The following is a 16799-nucleotide window of genomic DNA, read 5'->3' on the forward strand; positions in this document are numbered from 1 at the left end:
AAAGCTAGGAATAATTACTACTTTGCATATTGTTTGTTTGGTAATAACAACATAATTTAATCTCTATTTTAATTTTTATGCACGTTGTGTTTACTTCTAGAACGTCATACACCTGACTTTACTTAAAAGTGTACTTATACTTTACTTATAGTTTTTTTGGCACCGTAGAAAAACTACATGCGACATATAGTTTATTTTGGGGATACGTTTTATATTTTTAAAAATTGTGTTAGATTAAAAATCACTATTTTCCCAAAGGAACGTGCAAAGAAATATAATAGTGAAATCCATATTACCTAAGTAGTTATAAAACATAAACGATTCATTTTTTATTAACAAGAAAGTAAAATTAGTGTGTAATGACAATTAACTCTTATAAGTACAAACACAATTAACTCTTATAAGTACAACATTTAGAAATTGAAAATGTAATTAAGAATTAAAATAATAATGACGACTATTCATTACTACTTGACAATAAGCGTGAACGTTTATTTCGGACTAGATGAAAAATTCTATCATCAATAGATATACATAAGTTTCTAAAAGACGCTGTGAAAGTTAGAATTGAATAAGAAAAAAATATGTTTGTTTCTTATATATATGAAAACTTGTTTAAAACGAGTGTATGTGTAATTAACTAGTTTAGTGAACCTTAAAATGATAAGTAAAAAGTAAAATTCAATAATTTCTTTTTAAATTATTATTTAGTAACGAATATGAGTTATACATCAATGCCTAATGAATATTATAATGTATAAAATATTTTACGAAAATCCTTACATTAAAATGCCACTAATGATGCAAAGATAATCGTAATAAGGAGGACTACGTATTAATTTGAATTTTAATTGAATAATATATATAAGCAATTTCAAAGACACGCGGCTAAAATAATTGAATCAACTTTTTTGGATCAATTAATGTCCTCTCCTAAAATGTTATTTTTCCAATTTACAGCGTTCTTTATCAAGTTTCGCCGTGCCTTCAACTGTTGACGGCCTATGCAACGAAATGCGGCGCCGGCGGCGGGAAGGCTGGGGGTAAAAGCAAGCATTCTATAAGATATAGGCCCTATTGCCCACCGCCATGGAAACAGCACGACATAAAGAATATGGACCTGAACAGACCAATGTCACCCCATCTTACAATTTACGCGCCTACTTTACCCGCAATGACATCTATTGTACAGCGCATTACAGGTAAGCACCAAGTTTTTTCAATTATTATGTCCAAATAAAGATTCTACGAAATTTATTTGGCCTCATAGCGTCTCAGTTCGTGAGCCTCGGTTTCATGCAGCCGGTATTACTTGCATAACATTTTTGCATCATACATTTTTGAATTACATCTTACTTTATTAATTATTAATAACTAATATTATAATAACAAAACATCGGAATTTGCTTTAACATCTAAATTTACCCACAAAATAAATACACAAACTGATAAAAGTTATTTGAAATTTTTTGAGTTTCAATATATTTTTATATTTACTTAACGGTTATCTATAAGAACATTTTTATCTCAAATCTCTTTCCTTACTATTGCGGAATGGAAGCGGCAGTAATTTCCGCACCGGTGGCCGCTACGTAGACGTGAAATACTTTACAGAATATTTTTATTCAGTTCATGATTGTGAGAAAATTTGTCTTTCTGCGATTGACTTTATACTTCGCGCAACATGTACTACATGCATTAAAATTTAACCTTAACCAAATGCATATTATATTATTTTATTGAAATCAAAAAATATGTTGTAACATAACAGACCCGCATAAGGAAAAGAACCATATAGAATAAAAGGTTATTAATTTTTATAACTTATTTAAAAGACGTAACATAGACGAGTTTCGAGGCATTGTCCAACTTTGACAAAAATCAAAGGCCAAGGAAAATTTTTAGAAATTTTGTTTACACCGTGAATTTGTTTCATTGCTCGCTACAATTTGTCGCTGTCGACATTGCATTTAAGGTATCATTATATTTTCTTTGTTCTCTTTGAAATGACTGGAGCATTCTCTATTATTCTACTTTTATGCAAATTGGAAGAATATTACTTCTTGAAGCATTATAAACTCAAGCGCAAATAATTCAGAAGCTTCAGATTTCGAAATTAATATTATATATTGAATTTCCAAAAAAGTACAGTAATTTTGCTCAAACATCCAACGCACACGATTTGTACAACACATTTTAGTGTGCCGATTGATCTGTCGAAAAAAAATTACCACGGAAGTCCATCCTAAGTAAGATAAGAACTAATATACAGCTAGCTACTTTCGCTATGTAGCACGACTACTCCTATATAGCGGAAGCAGCAATATATTATGCCTTTAATTACTAAAAATATACATTGTTTTAGTTGTTAGAATTTTAATAAAATAAAATAAACTGGTAAAATTATATGATGAACACTATAACAAACGTTCAAAATGGCTTGGTATTTAAATGAGATTTTAATATTCCAAGTCATACAAAAATTAAAAATTTTATGACACAGGTTTTATATTAGTAAAATATTTCGCCAGTGCCAACTATCTAAATAAATCAGAAACTCCGTTTAGTCGCCAATCACATTTGATTTCATAGACGGTCTAAATAAAGTACGTCCTCTGGGATTATTTCGGTTGTACATAGAACAACATTACGCTGTACACAATGTATATGGAATACTTATATGTTGCCGCAAATTCCTCGCATTAGATCAGAATGCAAATGCTATTTCCGCAAGATCTTAATGCCTGTGTGACTAATTATCTATATTTCAAATGTTTTATGCCATGACTAAATACAATTTATATAACAATTTTGATTATTCTATCTACATGAGAATATTTTTATTAAACAAATTAAAACATTTATCACGAATTGTAATTGTGATTTTATAATACCAGGTAACTTATTATTGATCATCGTTTTTCACGATAATTTGTTTGTTAGTACTGCGAACAAATTACAATTTTCTAAAGCGCTTGTTTGCACTTCTCCTTCAGAGCGAACGGTAATTGCGAATATCAGTACCTGATTAAAAAGAAATGCACTCTGTACTGTATTACAATAATAAATATTATATTCCTCTAGAAAACAGCTCAGAAGATAAAGGAAACATGTAGCTAAGTTTCTCTTTGGAAGATCGTCCTTCAAAAAATTTATCTAAATCCCACCATGTATAATAACTATGTATTGCCTAGAGCAAAACCTAAGTTACAATAAATAATCATGCCGCCTCGTTTAACCGACTTAAAATATTTATAATTTGTCTTTACAAGTTTTGCCGTGCACTGTAAGGACTTTTCCTTACAGTGCACGGCAACAGGTTGCCCAATATTTAAGTTTACCAGCTATTTATAGTACACGTGTTTCGTAAAAGATTTCGCCCGTGGTTGCGAGCTCTCTCTGGTTTATATATCAGTTTAATTTTATTACCATATTTATTTAAATTGTATATAAATTAGTAAAATGAAATGATTATGTCTATTCTTGTTTAGTTAGCGCGATAGCTAATCTTTGTTACAAGTATCGTGTTGTACAGACACTGGGTTTGTGTTTATTATTATAACATTTAAATCAAATCGATCAATGCTCTAAATACTAACAGACGTCCCGGTACACACCAAACGAAAGTACAAAAGAAACAAATAAATGGCGAGATAATCCGAACGCGAATCCGGATTTTTTTCTTTTGCAGGGTGTGTAGTCTAGACAACGGGCGGTGAGGGTGAACCTTCAAAAATTAATAAAGCTACCTGCGCGTTTTGTTTGTTTTTACTCCACTCTATCGATCTCTGTGTAGTCGGCCCTTAAATATTCTCATTGGCACTAAAACATTGTTTACAAATAAATTGGTACTTATATTTATGAATACGATTTTTATTTTTTAACATATATAATTAGTTTTTTTTTTTCGAATGATATTATGTCATGCTGTAGTCGCAAAAAGTGTTTAAAAAAAATGCATAAAATGCATTTTTAAATGATTTTTTTGTGCCAGTGACGATAACAATGGTTTAGGAATATAAAAATATTTTCAGAAAATTCACTTATTTGTCTTAGGGTTAAATTAATGCCCACAACGTTATCTTGGATTACTTTTAAAACATAGTTTGCTCACTCTAGGATTCCGTGGGAGAGTTATTGAAAAGTTGGACACTTGACAATAGTTGGAAATCGCAGTGGTAATAAGGGTATGCAAAGTACACTGCTGACCATCCTCTGGAAACTTGTGAGCAGTGGCAAATCCCATTTAATTAATACACAAAGTGTGAATTATACATGATTGCATCTCAGGAATCGAACCTACGACATACAATTAAGTCTCAGTCGTCTACTGCTGTAGTACAACAAAGTGAAATGTTTATTATATTTTAATAAGTCTATGCAGAGGCGCCTGTTCACACGCATTTTTGTAACATCAACAGCGGCGCAACAATTTGTTCACCATCAAAATCAACCAGAGCGGATAAACTAATTATCGTCCGTGGAACAATGTAGCTATATTATCAATTTTGATTAATCAAAATTATTGTATTGTTTATTAGCTTATGGACTTAGAGCAGCGATCGTGTCAACTTCAATTTTAATACCTTGAGGACGGACTATATTGCTGGGTTCATAAAAATTTTCGTCGTATTTTTCAATATTCTATTTACATTATCTTAAGTATTATTCTTTCTATATGCATATTAAGGAATTGAAGATATATCGATATCGACAGGTTTTCTCACGTTTAGTTTGATAATGCCCTCAAAAGAATGGTTTGAACAATATGACAACATTTTAATTCAGGAGCTAAATTAAATACAGGTCTCCTTAATTAGTTTTTCGTAGTATATGTAATAAATCTTTGTTTTTTAATTATTATTTGTGACTGTAGAAAACATTTACCAATTTTAAATTACTTAATTTTTATTACAAAGGTTTATTTGCCTTGCAAAATCGTGCGGGAAATAACAATAAACAGATTTGGTGGTTCTAAAGGTTTTGAGATCATTATCATTGTATAATAAATGTCTGTTGTAGTAAGAACATTTCTTAATAGTTTATATAAATAATGTACAATGGACCCGATATCGATAGCCACGGAGGACGCCAGACGTAGCCAAAAATGTCAATCAGATTATAAATTCATTACTCGCCAGTTTCAATTCGGTTGCTAATATATAATTGAAACCAAATTAATGATACCCTTTGATGTTAATATTAAAAATTATATTACATTTATTATTAATATTATTTATTATTTTAACAAATTAAATACATATACAACTAATTTATTTAATCAATGTATGTTAAATTTGTAAGATCTAATATCAGAATTTAGGTCGTCATACGACTGAAATGATGGCAAATAAAATTTTGTTCCTGGTAGACTTTTGACGAAACTGTAATGTTCAAGTTTAAACTTCTCATGATAAAATAAATTACGTGATAAATAATTTTTTGAATAATTTTGCCACACTACAAAGAATCGAGAACGTTTTCTACATTTTTAATAAAAACACACATTTGATTTCTCCTAATAGTGGGAAATGTACCCAGTCCATATCCATTAACAAAAAATAAATTGGGTAAATCTGTTCCTATGTACAAAAACACTAAGAATTATAAAATAATACTTTAAGCCAGTAACCTGTCTTGTAGAGTGGATTACCGTATTAAAAAACGGCTACGACTAGCTGGTATGTTAAATAAAACTATATTAACGATACTAAGGTCAAAAAACGAAAAGTCGTTATTATAGTTCTTCGTGTTTAAACAAATTTCGACAAAACAACAAACAGTAAACCTAATTTCAGAATTCTTTTGTGATTCATTAAAGTTTAGATAGTTTAATATATTAGTTTCATATAGAAGCTGAAGAATCGAACGAAAATTGTTGGAAAGCACTATTTTTTTCTTTTTTACTTTATTGGAGATAAACAGTAACAAAAGGCAGTAAGAAAGTACAAATTTAGAAATATAAAATTAGTTACAATTGTTACCTTATAACTATCTCACTAAGAACATTTATAGAATCAAAGTCCAACAATAACAAAACAAAAAAAAAACATTACCAAACGGGGATCAAAGATCCAGCGCATTCTGCAGAACACAGTGATAATTACGAGTCACAGCAAGCCCCGCCACGTTCCAATGAAGTTTAAATTGTATTGCGTATATTCAATAATTTCGAATGAAATTGTCTTTCAAAAGATACGAGAGAGCACGAGAATATATCAATATCACTAATATATGAATTACGGAGGTCACACATCCTGTATAAGGGTGCACGTTTACCGATATTTTTATTAGCAGTTGATAAAAAAAGAGAGATCTAGAACGCGTGCTTGCTGCAGGATCGATCGTCGATCCTTCAATGATAACATTCGGTATCTGTGTAAAAACATTTTATAAAAATCCCGGGGGCAATCTATTCGGTAGTTCAGAATACGAAGGAATTTAACTAGTTATAAAAAATGCACACATTGCCGCGTAGGTGTTAGTTCGAAAGGCTATGAAGGACCTTCTCTGTTGCAGAGGATTTTCTATCCAAATTGAAAATTTATAAATAATTCTTGAGAAATCCAGTCTGGGTTTTGTTTTCGTTTTGGCACACATACTAGCTTTTTTAAAATACAAAACCATATGTTTATAGAAGTCAAGTCTATAGCGCAGATATGTTTGTTAATAAATAAGCGGTCTGCACTTTGATTTTAATAGTAGTGTTGACAGAGTAAATAAATTTAATTCGATATTCAAAAAGAGTAACCTATAAAATTGGCTTTAAAGTTGATTGTAAAATAAATCTTGATTGGATTTCGAAATATTGCAACTGCGACAAATGTTTGAATTTTTAGTTTGAGCTATTGCAAACGGCAGAAATATCCAAATCATGTAAGCAACACAAAGAAGTATCGGGAACAAAACCAAACTATCTAAATTGATGTTTGATCCACGATTTCAAAATATCTATAGAATATTTATAGTCTTTTTAGGTAACGCGTGTGCTACGTATTTTAATAGAATGAAATATCAATAATTAGTTCAACAGGTATTTCCCATTTTGCGTAGAGGCGGGTATCGATGTAGCGAGAGGGTTAGATTACCGTAATACGCCAATTAGGACCGCCAACCGCCATGATCTATCATAATCACAACGAAATAGTAGAGTAAGGATTTATGAATTTTCTATCGTTTAGAGAAGGAATGCACATGAACAAAATCATATAAAATTTTCACTTCTATTCTGATAACGTAAATTTAGATTTCAACAATTGGCTGTATCGTTAGTTCTTTTAACAGTTATAATAGGAGTTTGATTTAGTTCCGCCTCACCCATGCAAAGCTGTAAATTTTATAGTTTCCAGATATACTTTAATTCATATAGCACATTATTATCGCTGAATATATCCGAGTGAAATAAAAGTGAATGTTAATAAATTATTAAGTTTTGCAAATGTTCTTAGGTCGATTAATGGTGATATGTTCTTACGAATTCAAATTGATTTTATTACCGATGTGATCCAGTGAAGTTATGAATTTCTCGCCAAATCATTACGAAAGCTTAGATTTGACTTTGATTGGACTCTGCTCAAGTTATTGATTCGTCTTTAAAATTTATATTTCATGTTAAAACAAAGTTTTATATTCTATCTTGAGGTAATTACGATGATGGTCATATCCTATTGGAAATAATTTGATCTTTTTTACTACCTTTATATCTAAAAATCTCAGAACTAAGACTGTCTATCTCGTTATGTTCTGATCTTATCGTTAATAACTGCCAAATCCGTGTCTGAATTACTTTTCAGGTCAACACATTTTTATACATCAATATCATATAGCAATAACTGTTTTTTGGCATTGTGACGTTCACAATGTCTGTTTTACCACACCTTAGCCATATCACTATTGACATTCATTTAATTATATAGTTATTCACGAAAAATTCTTTACAATGATCCTTTGTGTAACGTCATAAAAAGAATATTTGATGCAAACTAGAATTAAATTAAGTCTAAAAGTGGACTCGCAATGATTCAGCAGTGTTCCGGTGGAATAAGACGTTGATAATTTACTAGAAAGCCGAAACAGTTAAACTTTATCGTATTAATGCAAAAGGTACAGATTTGATGGTATTAATATACATTATAACAAACTTTTTAAATATAATTACAAAATGTTATTATACATACATACATACGTCAAACAGAATTCACGTGTAATATAATATATCGTTTAATGAATTTTATAATGACCATCATATACAAGATGTTTTATATACAAAAGTTTTAAAGGAGTGAATGCATAGGTAAATTTTCAACAAAAAGTTTTAAAGCATTTAAACCTTTTTGCAATTACCCCTTATAAAGTTGACTATGTATTTTTTTTGTTGGAATGCAACAGATCAATCTCTTCTAGTCTGCGGTAACAGATAATAAATAATTATTAATTAAAATTTGAAGCAATCCAAATTTTGAAAACGCTTTTTGCTGTTACATTATCGTTACGCTGTTTATTATTCCTGAAATCATTGATCATACATAAATTGACAGCAAATGACCTGTACTTAACCTTTAATGCTTTTAAACCTATAACCAAATATTTTCGTAATATTATAAAGGTCAGATTAGAATGTCTGTCGCGACGTCTGCTCTCAAAGGAACATGTTTTTATTATACAGTTATATAATTTTGGCTTCAGCTAGCCATATGTTTAATCATGTTCACGTGTCTAACTATATATATCCTGACGATTTATTAACCTGAGATTATGTTATAAACAACTGGGTTTTCATAATCGTAAATCACAATTTTTTATCTACTAAACTGTAAAATGTGTTTTGGAGAGGTGTGTGCCAAAACTTTGTATTTTGGATAAGCAACATATTAATTTACTATATGTCACATACTTCAGGTGAACTTGTTTTACTTTTACGCTCCCGCCAAAGGGCAAATGAAACTCATAATAGGTATTGAAATTTTGTCTCTCGCCCTGGCGACATGGAGACTGTCGAAAGTCACACAATACAGGCGCCAGCATTATGTCCAACCATGACAACTACGGTACCATAATTCGTAATTGAAGCTGATTTTGCAAAAGGCAAACAAACAAATTATCTTTACAAATTTCTGTGCATTATTTCTTTCCGATTGAAAGCAAATTACATTACTTGTGTGTATAATTATTGTAATGACAAATCTGTAGGAATAATAATTCATATGTTTTCAGGGGTAATCGTCCTGTCCTACACGCTGCTTCTAGCTTTCGGCACCTTGTTTTTACCTAATGGGATCGATTCCTACGTTTCCATGATCCAAAGTTTGGACTTATCAAGACTAGTTATATTCCTGATTAAGATCATTTTAGGAGCACCGTTTGTTTACCATTACTTTAATGGAATACGATATTGCGCCTGGAATGCTGGGAAATGGTTGGCGTTGACAGACGTTTTTGAAACTGCTAAAAAGAGTTTTATTTTAACTGCTGTTTTTACTGTTCTATTTGCATTTTTATAAATTATTCTTCAACCAATTAATGTCAGCAATGGTAATTTAATTAATTAACAGTAAATAAAATGGTAACGTTGTTATTATTTGTACTAGTTTTTTTCAAATAAAATTATGACGTTTAACATGATCTTTCATTTTTAATAAATAGATTTTTGTTTTCAATTTTTCTGCGTGTTCAAATATTTTTTTAAGGTTAAATGAAAACCCGTTTTACTGGAAGTTATAATAACACGGACATTATATTTTCTATTTTGCTATGAGTCTGTATTAAAGAACATCCCACAAAGAAAGCAGGCAAAGTGTTTTCTTGATAAATTTAATTTAAAAATTGTAACAAATCCACACTTAAAATTAGTTCCAATGCAAAATGTTTTCTACAAACGTAGACGTATTTACAAGGTTATTAAGTCAATTAGTTTCTTTAATTTCAGAGGCCGCAAATTTATTAGAAATTTGTTTAATTAAGTTTCGAATTCGTATCATTTACTTTTCATAAATTCAAGGGAGGTTATGTTGTCAATTTAAATGTTTGTAAATTAAGTTATCACAAGACTATCCAATTCTTCATAACACAGAGCTCTGTTATCAAATTTAAATGTGAATACCTGTTGAAACATTTTGCCGGAACGGTTCAAAAATGATATTTCATCGTTGGCAAATATATTGAATTTTTCTTTCTGGCTTAGGTTGTATAAACATCCGTTCCCGTTTCACAACACTTGAGTGCATTGAATCGAAATAAATTTTCGCTTATACAATAATGCAACAATCCTTCCTTCGATTTCTCTTTATTTCTGTCAATATGTGTCGGTTTCCTTGCTATTTTATAACCTTAACAGGAGTGTAAATATTATGTATAGAAATTATTAAAAACCTAAACAGAAAATTAGATATATACGTTTCGACTATCGTGTTCCTGAACTTTGATACTAAATCACTTTCGTGTCGTGTTAATCATCGCCATACAGCACTCACGTACGGTAACGTCAGGGTCATCTTCATTTTACATGTAGAACGTCCGCAGCTGGCTATAAGTCACTCTTAGAGAAATTTATAGGTCTGATTGTAAGTGGCCTGTATCTAACGTTTACCGACGACTATATCATTTGATTCGATTTTTTTTAAATTGAGCGAATGGGCCTCCGGTGTTAAGTATTTGTGTGGTACGTGTTCGGTGTATCGCGCGTATCGGGGACACGATGTGAGGTGTGTATTGTAGCGTTGAGACAATGAAAGAAATTTATTCAAATTTCGCTTTAAGAGCGGCGAAGAGGGCCGAATGCTTCGCAATAACAAGAAAGCGCTCCGATGAATCGTAGGCTTTGCGGCTAGAATAGAAACTGATGGGGCTAATGTGGACGGAGGCGAGTGTGGGGAAGAGGTTGCGAAGCCGGCTTAGAAACTTTTGACACGGGATCAGAGAAGACCGCACGAAGGCCTATTTCCAGCAATGGGCGTCGTTCTGCTGAATTTAATATGATATTGATGATAATTATAAACAAACTTTTACAGTACCATTCACGTAAATAATCTGTTTGATTTTCATTTGTTATTTATGATAATCACATAAACTATAATTAATTAATCTTTTAATAAGAATACATTAAAACATATAAAATTGAAATATTTGATTTTCTATTCCTGCTTCAAAAATTTATCGCAGTAAATAAATAATCGTAATTATTTCCATATAAGTTTTGATAGTTTAACGCTAAATAACATTAAACATAAACTTTGATCCTAATTCTTTAATAATTTAACTAATGACTTAATAGATACATGCATGTTAACTTACTTCATTTACAACTTTTACTTTGTCATCCTTAATATTACCTTCATTTTAAATTGTTTAACACATATATCACTATAAACTCTAGTGTTTTTTTGAATTCATTTATATAAAAAATGGTAGCTTCAATTCTTAATCTTTTCTAAAAAAAAGGAACCCAAATTGGAAATGTTGTCGTACGTAATATTTTATTTAAAAAAAAATGGAGACAAGGTTCAGGTAAAGTTTCGACGTAGAATCTCTTAATTATTAAAAATATTTTAATCAAGTAATGTAAATACAACCTAACATGTATGTTGCGTTCCTTTGTTCTGATTTCGTTGTCTTTATTCGTAACACTATCTTGTTTATCTCATCAGTAATGTAAAATTTTGCTTCCAGCTATCTACAAAACAAAACTTTCAAGCTTTTTGCAGTCTGTCCATTTAATTTAATGAGACTGGCTATACGGCTCTCCCATAAAACCGTCGTTGGGTGGTCAGTCAGAAAATCGTCGGTGAAATCTATTCGGCTTTTGAATTTTAGTTGAATGTAATAATTGGAAGGGATGTTCATTATCATAGCTTCAAAACGTTAATATTAATTCTAGACTTAATAAACTTTTAAAATTATTTCACATTAGTGATGTCTGTTGTGAATGTTATTGTATGTGTACTGTATGTGATGTTACGAAACATAATGAAAAAGTGGTTACCTAGACGTTTAAAATTATTATTTATAGTTACGTTTCATTGCTTTAGTTATTTTTTACAATTTAAATGACTAACAGTAAAGGCAATAAAAAGACAAGAAAGAGGTCTATAAAAAGGTGAGAGAAATGTTTTATTTCGAAAGTCGTATAAATTTATCAAAGTGAACAAGAGACGAATGTATTTACAGTGATACATTTATTCCAACGCTTCTTTAAATTTAAATGACCTTTGTCTACAAAGATTTGACTTTACGCTTTCACTCAGACGTCGAATTATTTAATCCTACAAAGTTTATATTTTTTTGTGATAATTCATTTATTACGTAGAAAAAAATAAATTGATAACGTTTTTATATCATTGGTAAAAATTTACGAGAAGTTAAAGGAAATGAATGAGCAGCATGAGGACACGGTTAATTTTTAATTTACATACAGTTTTCACAAATTAAGCTCAAAACCTTACTTTAGGCCTTATTAGTTCAGTCGCTCGAAGGCCGTAAATAGTGCTATACACGTTAATTTTCTATGAGATCGTATTAGGAATTAGGTGACCCTTAGATAAACGAAAGTACAGCATATAGCTCAATGGACTGGCAAATAGAAGAGGTTGCCCTTCGCTGCACTTGCCGATCCCGAAACCATGAACAGAATCTAAATGCCCCGGCGGCCATTCGTAATGTGCGCTCTATGACCTGAGGCCAGATTGCTCTGATCCTGATTTGATCTAGGTAAATTTTAATCAGCATTCTCCGTGACCGACCGACGTGATGTTGGACGTCTGAAAGCTTGTCAGTGAGGCCCGAAGCAAGGTACCATGTTTCACAGCTATTTTTCAAATTTGGGATTCGATAATTAAAGGACCAAAAATACCATTAACGAAAATAAACAACTTAGTCGTGTGTGAAAGAAAATTTTTAATATTGCAAAAAGTTTACTCCAACCGTTCCTAAAATGAATTAAAAATACGTGGAGCTAATTAGAGTACGCATAACTCATGACCGTTAATGATTATTCCACCTATGTCAAAGGAAAACCTTTGTTTTAGTGTCAGTAAAATTGTCGTCAGTTAGTATTTGACCTCACGGCTGTAAAATAAGGTAAGCGCACGTGTATTGATCGTTTCAAAAACAACTGCGTACTTGCAAGTGACCTTTGGCATTTACTTTTCTAGAAGGTGGGAGGCCTGCAACCCGTCTCCACTGTGCAAGGATGAGGTGAGAGGGCAATCAACGCAACAGCAGCTCCTCCCATGCATCACCACGCTCCGCCCATTGACCTTGCAACCTTTACAACGCAGTTGCGCAAATTAATAATAATGTTGCCACTTGTGATGCGCGAATATTACCCAATTTTTGGGTAAATCTCATATTTTTTTAATTTACAAAAACAACGTAAAATTGACATGCAATAGAAACTTTTGTAAAATACATCTGAAAAGTTAACTTTATATATGTTAAATAAAAGTAACAATTCATTAGCACGATGTTGTTGATCCTTCTGCGAGAAGTCTCCTAAGTGCCCGATAATTTAATTGATTACAGAAGCTTCAGGCGGCGAGTGCGCCATCTTTCTTGCTTAATGCAGCTTACCACCTAATAAAACGCGATAAAATCGTAAAATAACTAAAATTATGAAAAAATGTACACAACAATAAAAAGAAATTACATAAATTAATAATTTTATTTCAATATTCTCATTCACTGGTATTTTCTAGTAAAAATATATTATTAACGCTATGCAAAAATGCTTTTTCATCAACGGCAACTTAAATTTTTTTACCAATAAAATTAATATGTAAGACCTCATAGATATTTTCATATACAACATGTTTTAAAAGTAAATAAACATAAAACTAAAAATAAAACATAGATAACAGGTAATTTGAAATAATAGTGGAAAGTTTTGTTTTAAATAAAATAACGCTAGACTGTGAACTACATAAAGCTACTGCGTTCTCTGGAGCTCGCACGTGGACCCAGAGGTTGTAAGGATAACCAACTGATCTACATTAATTAGCGGTATAAATAAATACATATATGCATATGACACACTTTTTATTAACTACACAAAATTATCCTCTTCATTGCCGTTTGTCTTCTGGTGAGTAATTTAAGAAGAATTTAAACTTAAGGAAGTTACAGGTAAGTACTTGATTTTAAAATATTTCTTATTTGAAACAATTACATTTTTGATAAGGAACGTCTTTATTGTGTTTTCCTAAGTATTAATGATCATTCAATACGAAATCATTGGAGTATTTACAAGATAAATTTCTGTCAAATGAAACAAAATGGAGAGAAGAGTTGATTTAAGATACGAGAAGTGTCACTGAAGGCTTGCACAATACCTAAAATTAAACGAAGTTGTTGTGAATAGTTTTTTTTTTTAATAATAGCGGTCTTTATAATTTTTGCATAGTTGTATAGTGTAAGATTATTCTTAAATGCAGTGGGCCATCTCTTTTCATAGGTTCTTTGGTATCACATTATTTCATGTTTTTATTGTATTAAATCGAGAATGTAAGAAGGATGATACATTTCCATGACTGCCATAGACAAATATCCAGTTCTTCATACGCATTGTCTCAATAAAAGAGAACCTGCGGGTTAACTGTTCTTAAAAGTTTTCACAAAAATAACTGGCAAGCATTGTATCATTTTATCATAACTTTTTTTTATTTTTGAAACAATTGTATCTTAATCACCAGTCCGACCAAAGAATGAGATGACAGTACCATATCCAAGTTTCGTCACCAGTGATAATATAAAACACAGCCTTTGAAGTACCATCGTCGATTTTATTTATATTTCACGGCACCGATAAATGCGGTGAAATTTTTCAACAATCCAAATATGAGGTACCCTAGCCCAAAAGCTCCTTTCCAAAAATATTTTAAATTTGACTCATAGCAATGTTCTCGTCAAACTCATAATAATTTGTTAAACACTTTAAAACTTTCAATATCACCAACGTAATTCTACAGGATGATTGGTAATAGGTGTAAAAGCTTTAAAGGGTAAATTATGTAAAAAATTTCTGTAGATAAATGTATGGTACACCTTAACGAAAACTTTATTGTTTCAGAAATAATATGTACATGCAACGTAATAACATAATAATAATATAAGTTATAAATTCGGATAATTGCAAATAAAAATTCATTATTTTTTGCTGTGTCTTTGTGAACTATGTACTGCCGAAAGTTAACGCATTCCAATAGAAAAAAAATTAATGTAACATATTTCAGAGTGATCAATTTATACAAAGTGATTGAAAACAGTTTTAAAACCCATTAACCCCTTTTTCAGATTTCACACTAATAACTAACCAGACTGTATATATATGCATAGGTTAATTTTTCAAATAATTCGGGTTCGGTAGCTGGAATTGATAATTGCGTATTCAATTTAAAGATTATAATTTCTTTGTTTGTCCTTTATGTTAAGAGAAAGAACAAAAGATTAGGAACAATATAAAAATTATATCAAAAATAACTTATTAAAAAAATTCGGTATCCCTTTTACAGATTATGAATTTCATAAAAAAAGATAATTAATTGCAAAAAAATAATGTCTCTAGAACTCTAGAACTCACGAAATAGCCACAATAAGCGAGCACACTTGTTGATATAGCTTAACGAATAAAAATAAAAATTTTCGTCGTTTCATCATTTTCATATATATTTTATTCCCTTATTACTATCGTAATTAATAGATAACATCATCAATTAAAAAATAATTAATGTTCTTTGTCGTGACTGTATGATCTTTTCGTAACTCGGCCACTTAAAACAATGTTTATTTTATTTGTTGATATTTAATAATTTAGTCCATATAGCAGCTTAATTTACTCAAAAAGAATTTTACAAACAGCTTAAGAAAATTCTGGAAATATTTTCTTTTCTTATTTTCGGATTCTGTTACCCTAATGACATTTACAGATTCCGCGAGTTAAAAGAGCCAGACTGTAGATGGCGCTTAACTTCAACTTCTTTTTTTCTAGAAAATCTATCAAAAACCTCGACTCGGTCTGATAAATTTTACTTTATAACCGAATTAGGAGGCTGCCAAGTTCTTAGATTGCTTGAGTGGATGTTTCGATTCAGCGCAAAGGCCCACAAATTTAGTTTTTTGACAATTACATTTATTTGCATGAATGTCTTTCAATGACAACTTATTATTACCACTGTGTAGTAGTTCCATTAAAATCCGATTGATGCCGCTTTTTACGATCGGAGCCTGGAAAAATGCACTTTTTTTTTCTTTTAGAGCTTATAAGTTTTTAATTTTATTATCAGATATTGATAACTGTAAAAAGTTTAAAAAATAGCAATTATAACACAAAAGTTCAGTTATACATATAAGCGGAATCTAGCGGCAAAGAGCGACATTACCTCTTAACGTGACTAAAGCTCTGCTCGGCGCAAATAGCTAACCGCATCGTTCGGAACTTAAATGAGCGACAAAACTTCAGTAATTGCAATCACAAGTTGATAACTATGATTTTACCTCTTAAACAAACTGTCACAAGTTATAGTTAGGGATGCAGACAACAAGTTACTTCAAAATAAATTTCACTTTATCATAGAAACAGATATTTCGCAAATTATTCGAAAAAGGAATTGTTATCTTGCAAGTTTTCTTACGTCTTTAGTAGATGGAGCAATGGCGATGGCTAATTTAGATATTTTTGAATGGTTATTTGTAAGAGAGAACAGCTATTAAAAATGTTACTATAATCTATATTGAAGTTCATTAATCACTCTTAAATTTATTGCATTCCATTCCAAGTGTATGAACTATAAATAAAAACATCAACGTTATAA

General features: G+C 30.8%; 1 protein-coding gene across 1 annotated transcript; it reads left to right on the forward strand.

The window, feature by feature from the left end:
* The first annotated feature begins 655 nt into the window (after positions 1 to 655).
* On the forward strand, positions 656 to 9500 carry LOC137919603 (succinate dehydrogenase cytochrome b560 subunit, mitochondrial-like). The gene is made up of 3 exons (XM_068762730.1): positions 656 to 674; positions 961 to 1202; positions 9214 to 9500. The coding sequence occupies exons 1-3, from the start codon at positions 661 to 663 to the stop codon at positions 9498 to 9500; spliced, it is 543 nt and encodes a 180-aa protein (XP_068618831.1). The 5' UTR covers positions 656 to 660.
* Positions 9501 to 16799: the final 7299 nt, after the last annotated feature.

The sequence above is a fragment of the Battus philenor genome, unplaced genomic scaffold, assembly GCF_028537555.1.
Source record: "Battus philenor isolate CCGP_79_NKW_IND1 unplaced genomic scaffold, ilBatPhil1.0.hap1 SCAF_1, whole genome shotgun sequence".
In the NCBI taxonomy this organism is placed as follows: Eukaryota; Metazoa; Arthropoda; class Insecta; order Lepidoptera; family Papilionidae; genus Battus; species Battus philenor.